The sequence below is a fragment of the Toxotes jaculatrix genome, chromosome 1 (assembly GCF_017976425.1).
Source record: "Toxotes jaculatrix isolate fToxJac2 chromosome 1, fToxJac2.pri, whole genome shotgun sequence".
Lineage (NCBI taxonomy): Eukaryota > Metazoa > Chordata > Actinopteri > Toxotidae > Toxotes > Toxotes jaculatrix.
In genome coordinates, this window is record NC_054394.1 from 13458840 (window position 1) to 13482293 (window position 23454).

Genomic DNA, 23454 nt, shown 5'->3' on the forward strand with positions numbered 1-23454 from the left:
AGATTTTCTGCCTTTAAATTTTTTTATTTTTTTATTTTACAGGAGCATTTCATGCCAGTGTGCAGTGCGGTCCAGCCTAATAGTGAGAGCAAGGCACCAACACAGCCAGGGTTAGAGGTATCATTCCCACTAGAGCTTTGAGATATGAGAGCTAAAAATGTATGCAGCAAGGGTGCTGCAAGGTGCTTTGGATAAAAGGATCCACCAAAGAGCATATGTTATGTTAACCTGCCCTTTCTAGAAATATCCACATTTAAGCAGAAGTTGCATGACATAGGTTACTAACCCTATTAAGAGCAAAAGAAACTTAACGAAAAATAACCAGAAAATTATTTTTAGAAAAAGAAGATGCTCAAGGGTGGATATCAAACAGATGATCCTGTCTGGTGCTGGAGTTTGAAACTGACCAGAAAAAATGAGGCACAAATCTGTGTCTCTGTGATAAGACCTACCTGAAACCAATTGGTACTGCAAAAATTTGAGTTGCAATCCCATCCTAACAGCTGAAGTGACCATTTTGCTCTGTCCTCTTACTGGGAGTTTACCGAACATCTACTTCTAACACATCACAGACATGGAGTAAAGTGGAATTGAGATAAGGATGCTCTGATCTGATCCGCCTATACTCTACTCCACTACACAATGATACCAACCTTTTTTGTGTCCCAGCTGCATCATATAAAGCTTCTGTTTGAATGTCAACAGTTAAGTGAGCACTGGTATCAGATTGGCACTCAGTATCAGCAGACACCCCAAGGTGTCAGAATCAGAATGGGAGTGAAGAAGTTGGATTGGAGTGATTATTAAAGTATGAATAAATAATAAATTACATTTGAAAGTAACCAAATCAGTGGCCCAAACCCAACCCAAAACTTGGTGCACCTAAGCTGTGTTACCACATACCCCCCTCTCCTTTTGCAGTGGGATACTGTATGTGCTTCTCCTTCCTTGTATGCTCTCATGAATGTCTCTCTTTGCTTTCTGCTCCGAAAGAAAAAGTCTTAGAGACTTATGGTCTTTATTAAAAGGTTGGTGTGTCACCTTATATATGTCCCCTCTCTCTCTTTTTTTCTCTCTTTATCTTTTCTCTTTGCTTTTTTTTTTCTCCTGGAGATGATTTTCTCTTTCTCCCTTTCTCTCTCCCTCTCTACCTCATCTATCTCTCATTCTCTCCCCCTTTCACTGTCTCTCCCCCCTCCACCTTCTTTGTCCTTCCCTCTTTCCCTCTCATTCTCCCTACACACACACTCACTCTCTCCCTCTCCATCTCCCTGGGGACAATTTTCTTTTCTTAAATAAACTGTCATAGCTAGTGTTAAAATATGGGCCTTACACGGGGTGAGCACGGAAAGGCAAAGGCATGGGGCCCTGGGCTGGTATAAAACATGGATAATATGCTGTGAGAGGTAATTGTATCTTTTAGCGCTGAGATGAGTAGAACAAATGTGTCTCCTCTCCATCCTCTCTCTCTCTCTATTCCTTTTCCTCCTCTCTTCCTCTTCCTATCTCCTTCCTTTACACACTGCAGCCGTGTTAATATGATAGAGAGAATATTGGCTGTACATCAGAGCTGCTAAGAGTTCATAGTGGGTAAGGGCAAGTATAGAGGGGGGAGAGAGAGGACTAAAGATGGTGGGAGAGGCTTGGAGGGTGAATAACAAGGAGAGGCAGTGTGATAACAGGAGAAAGACAGTGAGGGAAAGGTGACAATGAGCCTGGAGATGCAAAAGCGGAGAGCTGGGGATGCATGAAACCACATTACACTTTTTTTATTGAGTTTAAACAAGGAGCAGCAGAACACACACAACAGTGCACAATAACCCCCACCTCAGACAGCTATACAAACACAGAGAAATAATTGAATGGGATTAAATAATACATATAACAAAATACCACAGAATTAAACCTAAATAGACATCAAACAAGTATGTCCAGTTGTTGTGGACCATGACCTTGTAGTGTCATGGGTACACAATCTTGACATAACAAACTGGTGGGTACACAGAAGTCTGCACAGGGCTGTGCGTACACCCCGTGACGCCGAAACTGACGTCGCTCTGCCCCTAGTGGAACCTTGTGTACTCGCAGATGTGGAAAATATAACATTATCCTTAAAAGTAAGTTTTTCAGGTCTACAGGATCTAGGAAAGGTGACTAAATATTCGGAAGCAGCTCGTCTTTTCCTTTTAAGACAGCCTGTAATGTTTCATGGGGGAGGGTGTTAAAAATCTCTCAGTACCAGGGGGTAGCACTTGGTGGGAAGTCTTTGATCCAATTGTGCAAGACGCACTTTTGAGCAATTAAAAGGAGCTTCTCAAGAACTTTGTAGTGTGATGCAGGGAGATGCAGTTCCCTGGAGGGAAGGCCTAAGAGGAAAACATCAGGGTCTTTTTTAATTTTTATATAAGATATCCCACTAATTACATTGGGGGGAAAAATAAACCTTGGAAAAACAGCCCCCTATTAGAATGGCACTTCATGGGTAGAGGAAAAAGGGAACTGTTTATTTAACGCAACGGGTGAGTCTCCCTCAGTCTGTTGCTTATAAACGTGGATGTGATTAAGTCCATAGCTGCCTGCCAGTCATCTTCAATATATTCAGGACCTAAATCTCTTTCCCATTTACGAGAAATGTTTGGCAACCAGTATGTGTCAAAGGAAGCGAGAAGCGCATAAAATGATGATGTAAATGTTTTCCATCTTGGCGCTCCAAGTTAAAGCTCTGTACTTGTAACTGCTGGAAGGACAATAGAGAATTTGAATAAGTCACAAAGTACATGAATCCCATTGTCCCACCAAGAAGAGAGCACAGTGTTGGTGCTCAATGGTGGTGTTCACATTTTACCTTCTCAGATATTTAGTTATATCATGCCAAACTCTGATACTGTTGTATATAACAAGATTGTACTTTACTTCCAGATTGCTGAGTTTTTCACTTGGTTTCCAGTCCAGTTTGTGGTTTTAAGACCGACTCATATGTTGTCTGTCTGGCTCCTATCTACACTCTCTCTCTCTCTCTCTCTCTCTCTCTCTCTCTCTCTCTCTCTCTCTCTCTCTCTCTCTCTCTCTCTCTCTCTCTCTCTCTCCAACAAGTTCTGCAACACTTCTCTCATGTCTCTCTTTATTTATTTCTATCTCTTTATCTATCTGTCTCCACCTCTTTCTTCCACCACTGACAGCGTCACTGGCTGTGGAATGTTATCAGTGAGTGGCATGTCAGGCAGTCACAGGGAAACACAGCCCAAAGCAGAGGGGCTGGGCGGAGAAAGTTTGGTGGGACAGGATGTGTGGGAGCAGAAACAAAGTCAGGGATAGGTGGAGGAAGAGCAGACAAGCATGAGAGGAGCAACAAGAGAGGAAAAGCTGGATTGATGGAGTTGAAGAGACCAGGGTGGGAATGTAGGGAGTGGAAGGAGAGATGGAAGATGTAAAGAGAGGAAGTAGCAGAACAGGAACTAGGATTTTAGAGCAGAGAGTGTTAGAGGAGAAGAAGAGGGACAAGATAATTCACGTCAAGTATATTTTACTAATGTAGCCCAGAGGGTTTAGTCGTGGAAGGACATAAGAACAGGGTGTACAGAATGTGACACTAGTTGTCCTTAGAGATTTAGTTTTGAAAAGGAAAAAACTCCTCAGAAAAAAATGAGAGTGGTAGAAAAGAGAGTGATAGAAGAAAGAGAAGGGAGACTTGATCGAGGGAAGCACCCAACTGAAGGGAGGGATAAAGAGAAACAAAAAGGGGGGCACAGGAGGTGAAAAGAAGGGACAAAGGTCTGAGAGGAAGAAATAACTGATGAAGGCATTTGGTTGACAGAATGAGAGGAGTTGATGAAAGGGAGGCGAAGAGGGGGTTTGCAAAGGGAGATGGACTGGTTGGATGTGGAAATGTGGAGGTCAGGTGAGATGGGACCTTCTGTGATAAAGGTCAAACGGACAGTTTGGTGTCTGGTGTCTTCTTTAGGAAAATGAAAGAAAGCCATCTCTTCCACTTGTCAGTCATAACGTACACACAGACACACAAACAGTAAGCTGCTGCATATAGATTTCCACTTCTGTAGCTTTAATAAAATAATCAGACAGCAGTAAAATATGTATCCACGAGAGGTTTCCAGCATTAGACATCTTTAAGGTCCCTTTTAATTTACTTTGACCTCAAGCTGTCACCTCTGAGGTTCTTACATCAGCAGAGCCTGTTCCACCTGTAAATAAAATGTTATTTTTAAGCCTTACACTGTGTGCAACACGTCAGATGTTTGGATAATGTCTGGCTGTTTAGTAAAAAAAAAAAAAATCCATGGAACTGGATATTGAATAGAAGGTGAGTTGCTGAACTGAAATGCTTTAGTATGAAACTGCATTGTGACAGCTGTCTGAAATGCACAGCCCTTGGGAAAAGGCTCCAGCCTATCTACATTTTGATAGTGACAATAATATTACAGCATATTAATATTATGTATACAATATTTACTCTCCAGTTGAGTATTTGAAATAATGCCTTGCAGGATCAAAAACATGAATTTGATGTGTATATGCCGGCTGTGTACTCGCTTATATAAATGAGAGTTTAACATTAAAGCGTCATAGACCTGCATTTTCTGCTTGGATGGGTCTTAGAAATTGAACACTTGACTATATTTCCGTACACGTCAAAGTTTTGCTGGTAACATAATCTCTTGTGTCTCTTGTGTCACAGTGGTAAAGTGTAGGTCAGTGAGAGGTTGGATCGAGTTCATGGAAAATGACCCAGGTCATCAGGAAGTGTTGCTGCAGCCCATAGACACCTAATTCCTCTCCCCACTTACCATTGCTGTGAACTGTTAGTTAGCTGTGTACCCCACTTGTATAGAAACAATCCCACATTAACCCCATTTGAAAAAAAATACAGTGAATAGGTATATTAAGTAGATAATCTACACAAATTTGTTTTGAGACAATTGTGCATTATTCTGAATTGAAGCATGCGATGTGCATAAGACTTTAAAATACAGATGATTCTTTTTACTGTTTTTCTTTTTTACTTTTATACAACACCAGATTCTCTTACCACTCAAATCCATCCAAGTTTTTAGTTCGCAAATCCTGAAGAAGCTGCTGTTTTTGTGGTCCATGTTGGTTACAAAAATCTGAGCACAATTTTATTTTATATATCACAGTGTATTATTATTATTCATATTTTCTCTACCTCTCATACGTTTGTGGCCCACAGCTACAAAGTGAGCTTAGACGAAACACTGCTGTCCACACTCTGTACTGAGCCATGGCTTGGCAGGAGTGTGAAAATCGAGAAGAGCTTTAGTCAAAATGCCAGCCTACAGATCACTAAAAGCTTTCCACTCAGGGTTTTCCTGGGCTTTTAGAGAGGCTTAGGTGGTAACATTGCCAGTGGGGTTGGTTTTGCAAAGGGAAGGGTGCTTCAGACTCCCTAAGAGCACAGAAACCTTTAAAAACAAAGCTGAAGGAAATTATTTAATAAGAAAAGGAAAATAATGAAAAAAATTTTTTGAAGAGAAGATATAAAATATAAAATATGGTATGGTACATTTCATTTGGTGGCTATGCCAAACACCTGAAGCATTCCATGTAGATGGTGACAAGGTACATGGACAATATTACAGCGACCAGTCACAGAGTGGGAGAAGTCATAAAATAATTGTAGATAGAATTAACATAATATTATATAATGTGAAAATACGTAATGTAAGAGTGGTGTTAGTGCCTGTTGTTAGTTTTAACGTGAGCTGTGACTTTGCAGGGAGAAAACATTTTAGCTGTCTGCAACCAGGCCAGATACTAATGGAGCTGTGAATGGTGGCAGGGACCACAGGTGGTGCAGGGGTTAAGATTCAATATCCAAGCTGGCCCAGGATTGAACCCTGCTGAACCCATCTCTCCTTCCAGTTTCAGCTTTAATCTTAATGTGACAGAGAGTTTGAGTTTACAGGAAAGAAGGGTAAAGCAGCAGGAAAAAAAAAACAAAAAACAAACCAAAGCCATAAGGATCAGGTGTATATCACATCACTGAACTATAATTTAAGTTTGCATGATTATGGAACCCACGTTATTTTTTAGATATTGCCACCACAATGTTCAAAGGAAAATTTAACCTCTGCTCTTTGTGTTATGGGTTATTATTGGACATGGAGACTTAAATAACCTGTACAATGCCAGGACTTTAAATCAAACTGAAAATGCAATAGACACCATACGTACATGCTGCAAAACTGCACAATTATTAATTGTGCGAACACATACAGTAATCACTATTTGCGGGCTCCATTGTAGTTCAGTGTATATCTGAAAATCCTTGCACTGATGGTACATTAAGTTCTTCAGTTAAAAGGCATCACTAAATTACATATCCTCTATATAAAGGGAAGAGGATAGGTAGAGTTTAAAGTAGTCATTTCCTTTCCTCTGGACTTAGTGGACACAGTCCAAATGAGACTAGTTATCAACACTGAAGAATTCTCTGACTCTTTTCCTGCTTTTTTCCTCCATTCTCAAAGAGCTCTGAAGTTGCACTGGCTAAAAGAGACAAAGAGAGGTAGAGGAAAGGAGGAGGTAGAAATACAGATGGACAGGGAAAAGGAAAAATGGAGGCAAAGTGTTTGTGAAAGCTAACAAAGGGGAGTTGGCTGTGTTTCAAAAGGGTGCGTGGCGGCTAAGGAGGATGAAGCACTTCAGGATTCATTTACATCAGGCCTGACAACTGCCTCACATCTCCCCAAGAGCCACACAGCTCTGGCTTAGAGATTCCTAAAGAGGGCCCTTCTTCTAGCTCCCTCTCTTACACCCGCTCTCTGACTTTTCTTTTTCTCCCTCCTGTCTCTTTTTTTCTTTCCTTTTTTCACTCTTATTCTCTCCCGCGCTCTCTCTTGTGCTCTCATGCGCTTGCCAGTCTTCAATCAGCCATCATGAAAGTGTCTGTCTGGGCGTCTTAACTATCCTCTGAGAGGCAGACACTTGTCTGGGCCTGCCTTCATCCCCTAAAGGCGTTTTTTGACTTGGACTTATTTCCCTCCTCACACCTTTTCAACTTCCCTAAAGAGCTGACAACAAGTGAGAGCGACAGGGCAAGATAAACATGAGGGAAAGAGACAGGAAGGAAGATGAGAGAGGGAAGTCGTCGTCTGAGGGGGGAGAGAAAGTAAAGATGGCTATGAAAAATAGGGGGAGAGAGAGAGAGAAGGAGCAAATGAACATGAGAGAAACTCAAAAATAGGAAAAGGTGAAAGAATCAAATGACCTCACGAAGAGCAGAAAGGACAAAGCAAGGAGGACCAGAGTGGAAGAGAGACGAGAAAGATGAAGAAGGAGAGGGTGGACTCTAGTAAGACAGGGAGAGTCACGTTTATCAGTAGTTCCACAGTGTGTTTCCCCAAACACAGGATTTGGAGATGGGGTAAAGAGAGAGAGTGGGACAGGGCATATTAAATTTTTTTTTTTTTTTTTTTGGGGGGGGTGGGGGGTGGGGCGCTCTTATGGAAGTATCTTTCTTTTTCCCTGGGTTTGATGTGAGAGGGAGCTGCTCCTGCTTTGACGGTGTTGTCTGCCATGCAGTTTTTAATATTCATGCAGGAGATCGGGAAAGGAGAGAGGAGCGGAGTGGAGAGGAGATTTTTGGTCAAACAGAAAGCTAATTTGCAGCTGAGGCAGTTTAGCCCGAGGCTCTTTTTGCTACTGGGGAAATGAGCTGGAAGATTAGCTGTATGTATAATTCACACACGTGGTCACACACACACACACACACACATAAATGCATAGTGTGTGCATACACTTTTGTAAAAAAAAAAAAAGATGCACATATGCATGTGCAGGGCAGCCGCCATTCTCTCTGAGATGTGTGTTACTGCAGTGTAACCTGCTGCTAGGCCTTTACTGCTGCATCTGCCCCTCAGGCTGCTCCCTTACATGTACATAAGCTTAACTGTGGTACTTAGACTGTTAATGGTATCCAGTGATGCTTCATGTAAATCAACAAATAAAAAGACACTACATAACGGCTCAGTCCTTTCTCACTGCAATAAAATGTTTGTGCTTCACTTAAAAGGGAGAGGGGACAAATGAAACGATTTATTGTTGTTAGTTATGATTGGTTGATAATTTTAGTTTGCTCCCACAGAAAGCATACAACACATGGATGGTTCACTGTATGAAGCTGGGAAAACACACAGTAAATACAAAGTTGTCTTCTTCTCACTTTGACTGATTTCCAGGTCCATGACAGACGTGTCAGTCTATTCCTGGATGGGCTTGAGGAGGATGGGACCCCATTTGACACACGTCTTTTGGCTGCCAGGCTCTTTGACATCAGCGAAGATGGTGCCATGTGGGTGGGACTCAGCTCTAAGGGTAAAGATGACTGTTTTACAATATTTAAGCTTTTATATTTTTGGCATGTTATCAGGTTAATAAGTTAAATTAGTTTTACATCAGTGAGATTCCCCACATGCTTCAATTCTTCAGCTGTACTGTTTTAAAGTTGCTTCTAAATGTATCAAAATGATAAAACAGTCCAAGAAATGATTCAGTTGTATATTCAATTAAAATGTTGGTGAGTTTCTGTATTGCCATTGAAGGAATCGTCAATAATCACTTATCAGTGTTTGAATGTGTTTAAAACTGCAGCAGAAACACAGAATAGCAAAGCAGAAAATATGTTTTTCAAACTTGAAATTAGCTCAACCTCCATCCTCCTCAACAGGGACCACCGTCTGTTTTTTTATCCTGCAAGTGGAGAAAAATTACCTCTTAGTTTATCACGTCTGTATATCTTAATACGGTGTCAATGACTGCTCCACCTTTATTTTCCTTCCAGCCCTTATCCCCCTTCAACTACACATCTGTGATTGATTGGTGGTGCCTGGGAGCCGTCTTAGAGTCAATAGGAGAGAAATTGAGAGAAAAATGATATCCGTTCATCTCCAGGGTGATAAACGAGTGTTTTTCTTCTCGTTTATCAGGCATTGATCCCTAGTTCACTGCAGGTAGCATCTGATCAGCTGAAGATCACATCAGAGTGGGTGATCAATATAAGCGATTGGCTCAGGGGAGATAGAGAGTGTGTGTGTGTGTGTGTGTGTGTGTGCGTGTGTGTGTGTGTGTGTGTGTGTGGTGGTTGAACCTGGGGCTGTGTCTGGAATTCTGATCAGTGGATTGATTATGCGAATGCTGATCAGATGTATTGATTAACAACTATGTCTGTTTTTGGAGGGGGCCGTGTTAACTGAAAACTGTGTGTATGATAAGTGCAATGAGAAGTTGACAAGAGCTTATGCCAACCACATTTTTAAGGTGATCGATAAGGACAGCATGATTGGTTGTCCTGAATCAGCTGCTAATAACAGATCATAAATAACTTTTAACAGAACTGATTCGGTACAGTGGGGTGGTCTTTCAAATCATGCATGAGCTCAAATGGTCAACAATATTAAAGTTATTTTCACGAAATCAAATCATGATTTTGTAACTGTTTATGATCTGCTTTTTTTAGCGAAAGCCATTCAGTGTATTTACATCCAATAATTACTTTCTCGACACAAATTTGTATTTTCCCTGGTGGAGTCCGCGATTCCCATGCAGGATTCCAGTGGCCTTTGCACATATGTGGTATTCACAGGAAACAATGCAGCATGTAATCCAGTGTTAGTGTTCGGAATTTTTTCTCCAGTTACATCAGTCTTACTCATTACTCTTTAGCTGGATTAAGTTATTGCTAATTCATTAATGTTCCTCAAAAACATTCAATTGGTGAAAACAAGCAGTCATAGAAAACACAGTGTATTTGTCACCACAGTTAAAAATGCATCCATAAAACAAGATAGGATTGTTTTTGTCAGGTTTAAATATTGCAGGCGCTGTAGTAATGAAATATGAGGAAACACAGAGCTGCAGGCAACAAGCTACAGAACTTTAACCCGTCAGCAAGGTAACATCTCTTACTTTTCCCTGTTATAATGCGGAAAAGTGAAATTAGATCACAGTTACTCATGGTTACTTATGAAAAAATGCCAATTATTGACCGACTCATTTATTAAAACAAAGCAAGTTTTTTGGTTGCTTGCTTAAAGAGTGTTTGCTGCCTGAATTCCAGTACTCCAGGGGTAGGGTTAAACTGGAGTTGCTGTTACCATCAGTAATGATGAGGGTCACCAAATCAACCAGGATCCGAATTACAGCTTTAAGAAAAATATTTAAATCTTCTTAAATATTGAGTCATGACAGGGTCAAAAAATAAGAAACAAAAATTATCCATAACTCCTAGTTGCCTGTATTAACATCAGTCATCAGTGCTAAAAACATAAAAACGAAGAGGAAAAGGAGAGAGACGTCAGAATCGGAAACACAGAGAGAAAAGACAGAGACCTACACAGAGAAGAGAGAATTAAGGCTTATACCTTGCATCATCCCGGTAACAATAGAGAGAGTGCTTTTCAGAGGAAGGCATAATCCCATTTCCACACGCTAAAGAAATCCTGAGCCAAAGCCTAAGGCTGCACAACCACACACTGTTCTAACACACTTACATCCCATAACACTCTCTCGCTCACGCTCTGTTTTACACACTCATAAACCCCCAACACACACACTGTAGTTGGCCCAGACATGGCAAAGCCTCTCTCAAATGCAAATACACACATAGATGCACACACTCATACACTCTCTTTCTCTAAAGTGAGAGGATGTTTTTTTGGAATACTCAGAGGAAAGCCTCAAACACACATGCACACACTTTCACAGACAAAGCTAGACATGGCATGGGTTCTGTCGATGCTTAGAGACGTTATCCGTTTTCTAAGAGTTGTTGTCAAACTAGACAGAAGTTTGTTGGACACTAAAAGACTCTGGCTCTCTTTGGACCAACATCATTGTCTGTGTGGGTCTCTTTTGTGGGTTTCTGTCCAACATTGTCACGTATGTATGCTCATCTTTGCGGATGTGTTGGGGGCTTGCCTGTGTTTATTCATGTGTTTGATGGTGTCTCTTGTGTGCAGTCCAGTATCCACATGTGTGTCTGGACATTGTACTCATATGTTTAAGATATTCCACGGTATATTTTCTTGATAAACAGACTTTGGCATCTAGGCATACTTGACATATTTGGCATCTCTTCTGCAACTTCTTTGCATTTACCTCCTTGTGTTCCCAAGTTGAAACCTGTTGTCGCTTGTTGTCACTAGCTATTTATTATAGCTTAAAAAAAAAAAATCAATTACTGAATTAACAGAAGATTCAATCCAACATCAGCCTGGGTTCTAGAGACATGTAATGGGCATTTTTCTAGATTTTCTGACATTTATAGACTAAATGATGAATCAATAAATCAACAAAACAGATGGCATTTTTAATTAATGATGAAAATAGTAGACATTTGCAGCTTTGCATCTTACTCAATATCCTCTTTTCCTCAGTTTAGAGAAAAATATTTCAATTTGTCCAGAATGGACAGTGGTTTTGGACATCGAGGTTTCTGTAGTAAAGAATCGGATCAGCTAAAAACAGCACATCCTGTAAAACACAGTTTTCCTCAGTAGAGAAAATGGCTGTGGTTAATACCTAGTTATCCTTAGACAGGCCTGTTTTGGCCTTGGCCTTAAACCAAGCTAATGATTTTGCCCTTAAAAGTCCTGTTACTCTCTAGTGGAAGCAAATACAGACTGTGGCGGATCCTGTTCGGCTTTGTTTCATGAACTTGGCCATTATAAGCAGCTGTGGGCAGCCTCACTTAGCCGGTATCAAGAAACTGATAAGATAATCTACTAAATACTGTGAAATCCTCTCACTCACTTCCTTCAGTACAAACCCATTAACACCTTCTCGATGTTCTTTTCTCCTCTCTTTTCTGTTCTCCAGGGTCTAATCAGTTCATTGGGTGGATGCAGGACTTTAGATTTTATCCTGCCACTCTGACCAACAGGTGAGTTGAATAGAGCGAGGCAAAGAGACAGGTAATGATCAGCTATCTGCTGAGAAATAAGAGTAATCACAAGGACTCAAGGAAATGAATGTTGTGAAAGAAAAGGTTCGATGGAAGAGAGAAGGTAACCATGATTTACACAGGCTAAGGAGGGGAAGTCATTGCTCTAGATAGATTGATTAAACAGGAAAAAGGGATAAAAATGAGAAGAAATAGAGATACTGTATAGATCAAAGCAACACGGGAAGAGGAGCAGTGTGGAGTGATAAAAGGAGAGATAGGGGAAAGAAGGGGAAGGCTAATCATTACATCTTAAGATCCATACTACTTCCAGAGGATTTTCCTGAAAATTCAATACAAGGCAATTAGTGTTTTGCTTACCAATGATGTAGTGCACATAGTAAGGACTTGCTTACAAGTTTGTCTCATCAAGATTGGGGTGAGACAAAATGAGGGATTGAGTTTTCAAATTATGCCTTTGATTTTCCACTTTGCACCGAGTGCTCAGTCAAAAGCCCCTCAACAGGTGCTTTGAGATTTTATCTCAAAATTGAAGGTACTACAAAGGTTCCCTGTTTGTTACTGTCAGTTTGATTCAACCTCACAGTCACTGCACAACTCAAATTGTATTAACTGTCAGTGCAGCACATCTTGGGTATTCTTGTGTTTTTCTTTGTTTTTATTTCATTAGATTAGATTTAAAACTGTAAAACACAGTACCATAAAAACTGCTAATGAATTAACCAGTGTTCAACATTTAACTTTATATAATTCTGGTCTTTTTCTTATTCCAGTTTATTATGTCTAGGATTACATTTTACTCCAGTGTTGTAGTATAGTTTAATAAACTCTATTTGTTGTTTTAACAGGGAAATAGTGGAGTTGTACTCAGGAGTCCTGCCTGAGCTCCACGCCCAGTCAGAGTGTCGCTGCCCCCCCAGTCACCCCAGAGTACACCCTTTAGTTGAGAGGTACAGTATCACAACTTCTCATGTGCATATAATTGGTGACTATACTGAATATTTTAGGTGAAAAGCAGGTTTCTTCCCATCAGTCCTCTGTGCAGCTCAATAACAATGTGTGTATTCATTTTGGTCACTTCTAAATGCCTTTTTAAAACTGTACCCCACATAGTGATTATGGAAGTCAGTATTATAACCGTTTTATTTAGTATAACTGATACTCTTGTGTACCTGAAAACTTTCACTGTTTACAGATACTGCATTCCTAATGCTGTTGAGGACACCACCAATGACAGGGTCTTGAGACTGAACCTTAATGCCCATCCTCTCAGTTATATCAACGATCAGGACATGGGCACCACATGGCTTTCTAAGATTATGACTACGCAGGAAATGGATGAAGGAGTCACAGTGACGGTGGATTTGGCTAATGGTCAATACCAGGTAACACATATTATATCACTCACTCTTTACTATTTACTTTTAAGATTCAGGTGTGGATGCATAAACAGTGGTGTAAATTAGCTGGACATGTTTTTTTTAATTATTGCAACAACCTATGCTGTCATGTGAAAATATGTGTGAGATATAAAGTAGCAGAATTTATTATTTAGATGTATAGAAAATGCAGTCAGTATTTACAACGGGGTTATAGTTTTAATAATACGTGTTGACCCAGTCAGTTTGACAACAAATGTGAGTTATTCTAGGTCATTGTGTCATCTGAAAGGTGTTTCAGCCTCCTTACTTACTCGCTTTTTGTTAACTACGTAGGGTTGGACAGTCCACTAAATTCTGTCACTAGGGAGTTTACTGTTGAAATTGTACAATACAAACACTGCACTGTATCTATCTGCTGGCACCTGTGTGTCCTGTGGACAGTAGTTTCATCTTCTTTCTGAGCGCTGCAGTGAGAGACACACGAGGAGGGGGTGAAGAGAGAGAGAGTTAGTGAGTGAGAGGGAGCGAGAGAGATTGCTGGATTTGGGCGTTGTCGACACTGGGGTTGTCGAAAGACTCATCCCTCTTCTCTCTGAAGTGTGTATGTGAGTGTGGGTAGGATTTTGGGAGCTGTCCTGACGTGGTAACACAACTCAAGTCCCCAGATAAAAGACACTTTCTGAAGTTCGGGGTGTGTGCGTTGGTGTGTATGTGGGTTTGAGCAGCAGTGGTGGCTTAATACGCTCCCTGCTGTGTAACCCACTGTCCCAGCCCACACTGTAGAGGGGCAGATAACACTTAACACACACACCCGCACCTACACACAGACACGCACATGGTTTAGTAGGAAACTGTTGGTGTGTGTGTTTGTGTAAGTATGTGTCTATGTGTTGTGTGAGGGCTGCTTGTTTTCAACAGAAACCTTTAATTATAGTTTTGGGTCGTCGATACAGAAAGACAAGCAATGATTAATGAGCAAAATGGCATTAACAAGACCAGGACTGCGGTTTGGATCAACCCACAGCAACTGACCAATATGTTTTAATGTTTTGTTCATGCCATTTAAATACATGAGGGGGCAGAAAGTGAGTAGCATCCCCTATTATAATATGATGCAAAACAATAATATTCCAATAATCAATCAGTAATATACGGCAATGTTTTACTATGGCCTTGAATATTACTTTAGAGGTGAATAAATATGTCTCACACTGTGTCAGCAAAATAACATTTAAAGCGTTGTGTTGATTTGCATTACATGGTACAGATGCGCCTGTATTGTAAATCTGGCTCCATTCATGCTAACTTTTATCCCTCTCCTCTTCTCCAGGTATTCTACGTTATCGTTCAGTTTGGCGGCCTCTTGCCTGAATCAGTACTCATCCAAAGGCGGGGGCTAGACCTCACAGAACCTGGGAGTGGAACCACCACAGAGCAGCCATGGTTAGACTGGCAGTATATAGCCAGAAACTGCAGTGTGTTTGAAATGCAGAACAATGGGCCTTTACTGAGACCAGACTCTGTCAACTGTCTGCAGCTGCCCAGGTAGGTATGATGTGTGAAAGTGTGGGTGTGGAAAATAGTGTCATTTAAAATATTAATATTGACTATGCACTGAACAGAAATATTTCTTATGTGCTAATAGACTGAAGCACTAATAAGAATACTGATAACTGAACAGCCTGTTGTATATAAAATGATTATACATCTGTGTTCAAAATATGGGATTTTTAGGGGATTCACTGTCAGACAAAGTGATCCTTTGTTGTTTGAAAAATTTCACCTGCCTCATAGACTCATAAAACCTCCTCCAACTTATTTTTAAAATACATAAAATTGCCATAAGCCTTATTAGGTTCATGGAAAGTCTACATTTTTGACTGGCATCAGCAGGACAGCAGCACAGTATATAGTACTATATTCAATCCAGGAATCAGGGAGGGCAAGCACATATTTAGTGACTTAAAAGATGGTCAGTACTGTTGTGAAAGTTGAAATATGTCTTTGTCCTTTACTGTGTCATGAGTCAGACAAAGATGTCCCTGGCCACAGATTGATCATCTCATTTGAAACTGCCTCATCTATATGTGGGAAAGATGAAAAGAAGCAGTCTTTTTCTGTTTGGTGCATTCTCCCCAGAGCAGGACCACATGGTGATCTCAGGTGGTCATGGCCTCTTCAATGCAAAGGAGATTACTCAGAAAATAACTGGCAAGACTAAATAAAGAACTATATGATTTAAAAGCACATTTAAGCACACACCTGTGTGTGTGTGTGCTTGTACTAACATACGTTAAACATAAGTCAAAAGAAATCAAAGGAAATCAAACATATACCCGTTATACACACACACACACACACACACACACACACACACACACACACACACACACACACACACATGTGCAGTAAAGACACACACAATTGCACTCTCACAGTGGCTAGATTTATAAACCCTAACCACCTACAGCGTTGCATTGGCACATGACCGGTAACAGGCGACTGGCACCAGATAGAGAAATGGATTTGGAACGTCGTCTAACATACACACACAATCTCACACACTAAATCTTGGCATAGCTGCTTGTATCAAGGCCTTGGTTGGCACTAGATAGAACAGGTATGAATAGATCACAGATTATGTAGTCACTGCTTATTTTTCACTTGACTGACAAATGATATCACACACAACCTTTCCTGGCACCGTTTTACATATTATTTAATTTGGCATGAGAGCAATTGAACCCCACACTGGCAACATAATAACACACTCTGTGACATTAGGAGTTGATAATTATATCAAAAAGAACACTGTCTATGATCTTGCAAGATTTATGTTTTTTTTTTTATCTTGCAAGATTCATTTAATCCTGCAAGAGACATTGCTTCTTTTGAGCCCACGGGAGTGTCTTGCAAGATAAATTTAAGAACGCCTCAGTCATTTCAGGTGTATAAAATGCCTGCACTGAAATCTCTGCATGTTAAATTAAACTGATCTTCATCTTCATCATACCTGTGTGTTTGTGTGCTCGTAGCTTCTGTCAGGTGTTTCAAGTAAGTTTTCATTACCTTACCTATCATGTGGTACTATCAGTATGTTAACACCCTGAACTCAAGCAGAAACACTGAACATTTGCAAATAGTTACATTAAGCACGACCAGAATAGACTTTTGTGGACACAGACACACGTGTGTGTCTGACAGCGTGTACAATATTTATTATATGCCGGAAGCCAGACTAACATAAACACACACCCATACATGCACAAGAGTAGTGGCCTGAATAAGTCTTTTAGCATTACCTGAAGACAAAGAGGAGGAGGCTGCTGTGGGGAGAGAAAGGAAGAAAGAAAGTGAAAAAGTAGAAGTGAGGACATAGTAGCAGGTTTTTTTCTTGCAGGGTGTGTGTGTTTGGTTATGCTTTATTATTTGCTATACACTATAGCCTGACCAGCAGTGGACTTTTGAGGCTGATATCAATATTTGGAAGTTTTAAAAAAATCTGACAACAGTGCATCAGTTTTGGTGGTTAAAGGTCAAGGTCACCGTGGCCTTGTGCTAATTGTTACAAAATGCACTTAATATCAGAGACATAGACATACAGCCGCAAGGCGGTAATTGTAGTTCTTTTAGTTGTAGTGGTTGTGAAATAAATGTATAAATGTCATATCTAAGCCCTAATCTTCTTCGCTGTTTTCACCCATGATGGTTTTGTACCCTTGATTAAACAAACAGCGGCCACTATATCAGCATAGCTGGTTTATTGGTCTATCTTGGTTGTAAATACTTATTACATCTGAAGTTGTTACTACTCTATACCCCCACTGCTAAGCTCAGGTATGACTGACAACTCCTCCAAGATGAGAAAAAATGTCCTTTTTTCATTGATGCTCAATTTGTTTAAAGTGTGTTTGTGTTCCCTGTGTTCCAGCGATGTGCCTTTCTCAGGAGGTAACATCACATTCAGCCTGCTGACCCCACAGCCAAACCTGAGACCAGGCTACAATGACTTTTACAACACTCCTGCTCTGCAGAAGATGGTACATGCCACTCAAGTCAGGATACACCTGAGTGGACAGTACCACACCAGAGTAGCTGGGGTGAACCAGCGACACAGATACTACGCCATTAATGAGATCACCGTCAGTGGCAGGTGAGGAGGTACAAATATTTGTCCAGAGACCCACAATAAGTATCTCACTATTGTCTCTTGAGGCACAAAGTGGTATAACAAGACAGAAGGGGCTGGGGCTAGCTGGTTATATCTACCCATTCTGTTGATAATCTTAGTTAATTCTGAATGTTTTAAACCAAAATATTTACATATTTAAATTGTGCACCAAGAAGTAAAAAGTGGAATTGTCATTCCATCTCAAATATAGCTAAATATAGTTTTCATATCTTGTTGTATTTAATATTTATAAAATATTTATGTCCTGGCAGAACAATGTCTGCCAGAAGAATTTAAATGTCTTTACATGTTTCTGTAAGTGTTTACAATTTCACTAATTAATGAAAAAGAAGAAACACATATACAAACACAGCTTAATTCCAGTTTCAGTTAACAGTCACTTCTACCAGTGGGTAAAATTTTATTTACATGGAGTAATTGGTTGAAAGCACAGTTGAAGATGTTTTTAGGGTTGATTTGTCGTAAATGTGTGATTACAGTTTGACATCTTGAAAAAATATTTTGACACAGACTGTTGAGTTTCAGCTGAGCTTTTTGAGAGTAATTGTGAACTCATCTCTTCATTAGACTGACAGAGTGACTGTTTTTTATGACTGTGGTAATTATGGGATTATCCAGGAGGCAATCATCTCTAACTCTTTCTCTCCCTCTCCCTCCCTCTAAGCTGTTTTAATTAGTAGCTTGTTACAGTGAAGTAGGAGAAACAAAGATTTAGAGCTGCTGAAATCTCATCTGTGCATTCTTCATCCCTCCTCGTCTCCCTCTTCTTTTTCATTATACTTCTTTCTATTTCTCTTTCTCTTCATTCTTTATAAAGCATGTAAATAGGCATTTTGGCAAGAGAATGTACACTCATAACTTGAGCATGTGTGTCTTTGTGTATCTCTGCGCTCATATTGGTCCTACATGTTAGAACAAAGTCCTTCTTTACTTCAGAAACACCAACTCTTCCATAAATTAAACAGCAAGTAGTTTTTGCAGCAGGACCAGTAGGCTATATTAGAGTGTAAAAAGTCTTATTATATCAGTGGTCTCCTGTTTTTAAAATCTTCATTCATTCATGTATTTTTGTGACATCACTGCAAATTGAGTGGAAAATCTGAACATTTATTACCTGACAAATACCAATACCAATGTACTTTATCCTCAGTAAAGGAATATCAGCCCATGCCAGTTGGTCTGTTAGTTACATTTTCCCATATTGGGAATGCAGGGTTATTTTATAAGGACCTTAGTCTTTTGTGTTCAGTGTTAGTACATTGTGTGTGTGTGTGTGTGTGTGTGTGTGTGTGTGTGTGTGTGTGTGTGTGTGTGTGTGTGTGTGTGTGTGTGTGTATATATATATCAGTTTCATCATAATGATGTCAATGAAAAATATTCCATTATTAGTGTGATATATCCAGTTAAGAGGGCTGTTGCATTTAACATCGCCACCACTGCGGCTTACGCAATTATTATTTACTTAACATCATAAGAACAAGATGAAGGAAGCTGAACAAAATGATTTAATCAAAAATTCTATAATCAGATATGATATTGAATATCATGTCATGAAGAGAGAAAAGGGCAAAAATGCTACTGCTGCCCCACAGATCCAGCTCAACTGTTATTTATTTTTTTCCAATCTTGTCTTTGCATGATTTTCATCCTTGTAAGCATAGTTACTGTCAGTTATACTTCTAGCAGACATACACCCTTTTTTTCTTTTACAGCACTTTCCTTTACTGCCTTTTCACTACCTTTTCTTTCTGTTTCTATAAAGCTAAAACACACAACTTGTTGTTTGCCAGATACTTAGATGTACTCATTACATAGAAAATTATAATTTAAAAAAATGTTTTTTTGCAAAAAGCAAGTTAATTTTTACAATAATAATTTTACAAATAGTTTGTATGTGAGCAGTGTGATTCCTGTTTTACTGTAGTGAATTAAGTCTTTGCCACATCTCAAAGGCAGTGAATCTCAGACTTGTGGGCAACCACAAAACAAAAAGATGCTGCGCAAAAAGACTTTTAATTTGATTGATGAAATTTGCAGATGAAAATCTGCAGTGCTTACATGATTCAGATTTGATTGATCTAGGCAGCTTGTAACAGAAAGTGGCACAAAGAGAACAAGAGGTGAAAGGATACTCAGAGGGAAGAATGAAAGAGAGAAAGCAACTGAATATCTGAATGAATAATTAAATGACTGTTGTGTAGTGTGTGTGTGTGTGTGTGTGTGTGTGTGTGTGTGTGTGTGTGTGTGTGTGTGTGTGTGTGTGTGTGTGTGTGTGTGTGAGTGTGAGAGAGAGAGAGAGAGAGAGAGAGAGAGAGAGAGAGAGAGAGAGAGAGACAGGACTGTCTGCTACCAGTTATGTTGCTCTGATAATTTTCAGGATGGCATTTATAAATGTTGAATGGGAACTTCCTAATGGCACCAGTGCTGTTCCATGGACGACAGACGAGTGGGGGGGGGGGGCATTTTGAAGGAGGGAGAGCTTTTTGTTATGTTGTCCTCTTACATTTATGTTGCTACATTTGTTTGTTTGTTTTTTTCATTGTAATAAATTGGATATTTTGATTATAAAAGTTGTACAACACAGTTTTTTATTTATCTTTCCATTTTTCTCCCTTTCTGTCATCTGGCCAGATGTGAGTGTCATGGCCACGCAGACCACTGTGATACCATTGTTACACCTTACCGCTGTCTGTGTCTGCCTGAGAGCCACACAGAGGGAAACAATGTGAGTACTATGCATGTGCTCATGAAAACATTTCAAGCCAATATGTAATTTTAACCTCTTTTATAGGTTCAATGGTGAACATCCTACACCCAGTGTCAGTGTTTTACACAGTGTGTGTTGTGAATTTATTAGATGATCATGTTGACACACAGACCTTCCATCTATTTATTTACATTGGTTTATTTTTCCAGGGAATTTATATTCCCAATTATTAATATCAGTATTAAATCCCAATATTCAGCATCATATGGCTCATATCATGTTCAGGAATATGATCTCACACACACACACACACACACACACACACACACACTGAGCATAGAGGAATCCCCTTGGGGAAAATCTCCTCATGGTTTTAATTAAGCACTTTCCTTCTTAACGACATAGAGGGGACTAATCTAATAAATTACACACATACACACACAAACACATTAAGTAGAACCCCTCCTTTGTAAGATATTTTTCTTTCAATTTGTGTAGTGGAAAAATGTTTTATTCCTCATTTGCTGAGATATTGACTAAGTGGAGATAACTGCCGTGCTTTTGGACACATGCACTATACCAGCAGCTGAAGCAGGTGGTTCTGCTTGGATCGTGACATTTAGGTCACACATTTGGACAGTTATCTGTGTGACTAGGCTGCAGAATAAGTTGTTTAACTTGTGAATGTGTGTTGTACATTAATTACCCTGGTTTTTACTTTGACTGATATTAGTTGTAGTTGTTCCATTGTTTTTACAATGCTCTACTTTGTCTAAAAATAATGATAATAATAGTTTAAACCTAAAACAGTTGTGACTGTCTGAATGAAAGCTGCAGAATTAGTTTACGATTCAATTCTCAGACTAGTGTGATCCAAACTAAAATGCCGGTAACAGTACTTTGCCCCCAGAAGCCTCCAGTCGGTCGGCAGTGAAAAGTTCAGTATGACTGCTCCACCTCACTGTAGCACAGGACAGCCTGCATTATTCACTACTTATGTATCATTCATACACCAGCGTGTATGTGCATTAGTGTGTGTGCGTGTCTGTGGTGACAGAGGACATCAGTGGAGAAGTACAGCTGTCAACCAGCAGCTGTTCAATTGCTTCTTTTATTTACTTTCGAACTCAAATAACAAACACCCTCCTACACACACACTTGCATTTAATGTTTTTTGTCTTACATGAACTTCGTACTAAAATAAAAGTTATTGTAGAAACACACACACACGTTTGTCGCTCATGCATTCGCCAGTCCCTCACCCTAACCCTAACCTAAACCTGATTAACCTGAACCCTAAAACCATGTCTTAACCTTCAAACAGCCATTTGATGTTGTGAGGACCAATCAAAATATCCAAAAGTGTCCTAACATTAAAGTAACTGGACATTGCGAGGTAAACGCCATCATCTAGACTAATGCAGAAAAAAATCTCTCATCCTCTCTCTCTTCTTTTTCCCACCATCTATATTTATCTTTTTACACACCACTTTTCTCTTTCCTGTCTCTAGTTCCCAGTCCCTCCTCCATCCTCTTCTCTTTGTCGATCACTCTCCCTCTCTCTCTCTCATACTCTTTCTCTCCTGGGTCTCAGTTTAAATAATGTCTCAAATCGACTAGAACAATGACATTCCCTCAGCATGCATCTCTAATCAGCTCTCTTTCTCTCTCTGTTTGTCTTTCGCTTCATTTCACTCAGCCGTTTTCTCTACTCCCCCTCACTCTTTATTGCCTCGCTTTCCAAGTATTTAATTCATTCCTGTTTGACTCTGTTTCTCATGTTTCATCCCTGTATTTCCTCCATTTTTCTTACCATCTCAGGTCTTTCCATCCTGGTGATCTGTTTCTTTCCTCCTCACTTCTGCATGCAGCAATTCTTTTGTCTCAGAGAGATGCAATGGAAATAAGCAATATAAATATATTTGTGTGTGTGTGGTTGTGTGTATGTTTTATGTAAATGAAACTCTCCAGCAGCTACGCCTCTGTGAAAGACATCAGTGTGTAAAGGAGCGTGTGCGATATGTGTAAATGTCTATGCAGAGTCCTTTTTTGTGTGTGATCATGTGTGTGTGCACGTGTGTGTGCGCGCCTGTGTGCACTTTTCTCTCAAACCTGTCCATGTCATCTCTCTGAGTGAATATTCAGGACCTTTCTTCTGTCTCCATAATATTGGAGCATAAAAGGCTGTGGGGAATATTAGCGTTTAATATTGCATGCGTTCTGTTGACTTGGATCGGCCTAGCACCATGACGGATGTTGTACTAATCTGCAGAATTTCCACAGTGACATTAAAGTGACAGAAATGCTCAGACATGTGTCAAGATGATCAACGGGGGCCTTGGAAGACACACACTTAAACTCTCTCTCTCTCTCACACACACACACACACAAGCACACAAAATCACACACACTCTGGTCCACTTTCTCACTCTGTCTTTTGATTCTTTCTTATGTGCACTCTGTGTCAGACTTGATCTCTCATTCTGTCACTCTGTCTCTGTACGTCTCTCCACAACTGATGGATTCAGTCATGTCTGAAAGCAATATCATATATTGTATTGTACATCACCTCATACTCTCTATTTTATGTCGCACAATGTCTTTATCATTTGATGGATCAGAATAGCATTTTTGGGGGATCTAATGTTGTCCAACATTAGTGTTACAGAAGTAAAAATGTGTCATCTTGGTAAGATGCAAACACACTCCACACTACCTTTCTTTTAAGCAGGTTGGTGTGTTTCTCAGTCTACACTCTAAGGCATGAGGCAGACTCACATCAGGCTGTTTGTAGGTTCAGGCTGATTTGACTGTGGATTTGACATCAGTGAACAAATTGTGTGAATGAATTGTTTGAGTGTGTGAATTGTCACAAGAGTGTAAGACAAATTTAGGTCTAGAATAAGATTGAGACTGAGTGAAGGTTACGATAATGCAGAGGTTTTCAATTTGTAGAAATTTTTTGTTTGGTTTGGCTGTATTGTATATCATTTCTGAAATGTGTTTGTGTTTGCATCAGTGTGTGTCAGCGTGTGTGTGTGATAGATATTGATGGCTAGTGACATTAAGTAGCGCGGCCCAGGATCTCTGTTGCTAAAGTCTGCCTCAACAGCAGATTTTCACCTACGGTGGGGTTAACCGGGTTAACTTCAGATACACACAACACGGGTGTGTACACACAAACATGCTCACGCGCGCACACGCCAGTGGCACGACCTTTCCAGTGAGAGCGTGA

At 39.9% G+C, this 23454-nt stretch overlaps 1 protein-coding gene across 1 annotated transcript in view; it reads left to right on the top strand.

The window, feature by feature from the left end:
* The window catches only part of ush2a (Usher syndrome 2A (autosomal recessive, mild)), a 189552-nt gene that overhangs the window by 13638 nt on the left and 152460 nt on the right, over positions 1 to 23454 (top strand). Inside the window, exons 5-11 of the mRNA XM_041037694.1 lie at positions 8217 to 8352; positions 11854 to 11917; positions 12787 to 12888; positions 13134 to 13323; positions 14651 to 14865; positions 17252 to 17473; positions 20144 to 20237. Coding sequence (XP_040893628.1) covers positions 8217 to 8352; positions 11854 to 11917; positions 12787 to 12888; positions 13134 to 13323; positions 14651 to 14865; positions 17252 to 17473; positions 20144 to 20237 — 1023 coding nt within the window. The remainder of the gene's footprint in view (positions 1 to 8216; positions 8353 to 11853; positions 11918 to 12786; positions 12889 to 13133; positions 13324 to 14650; positions 14866 to 17251; positions 17474 to 20143; positions 20238 to 23454) is intronic.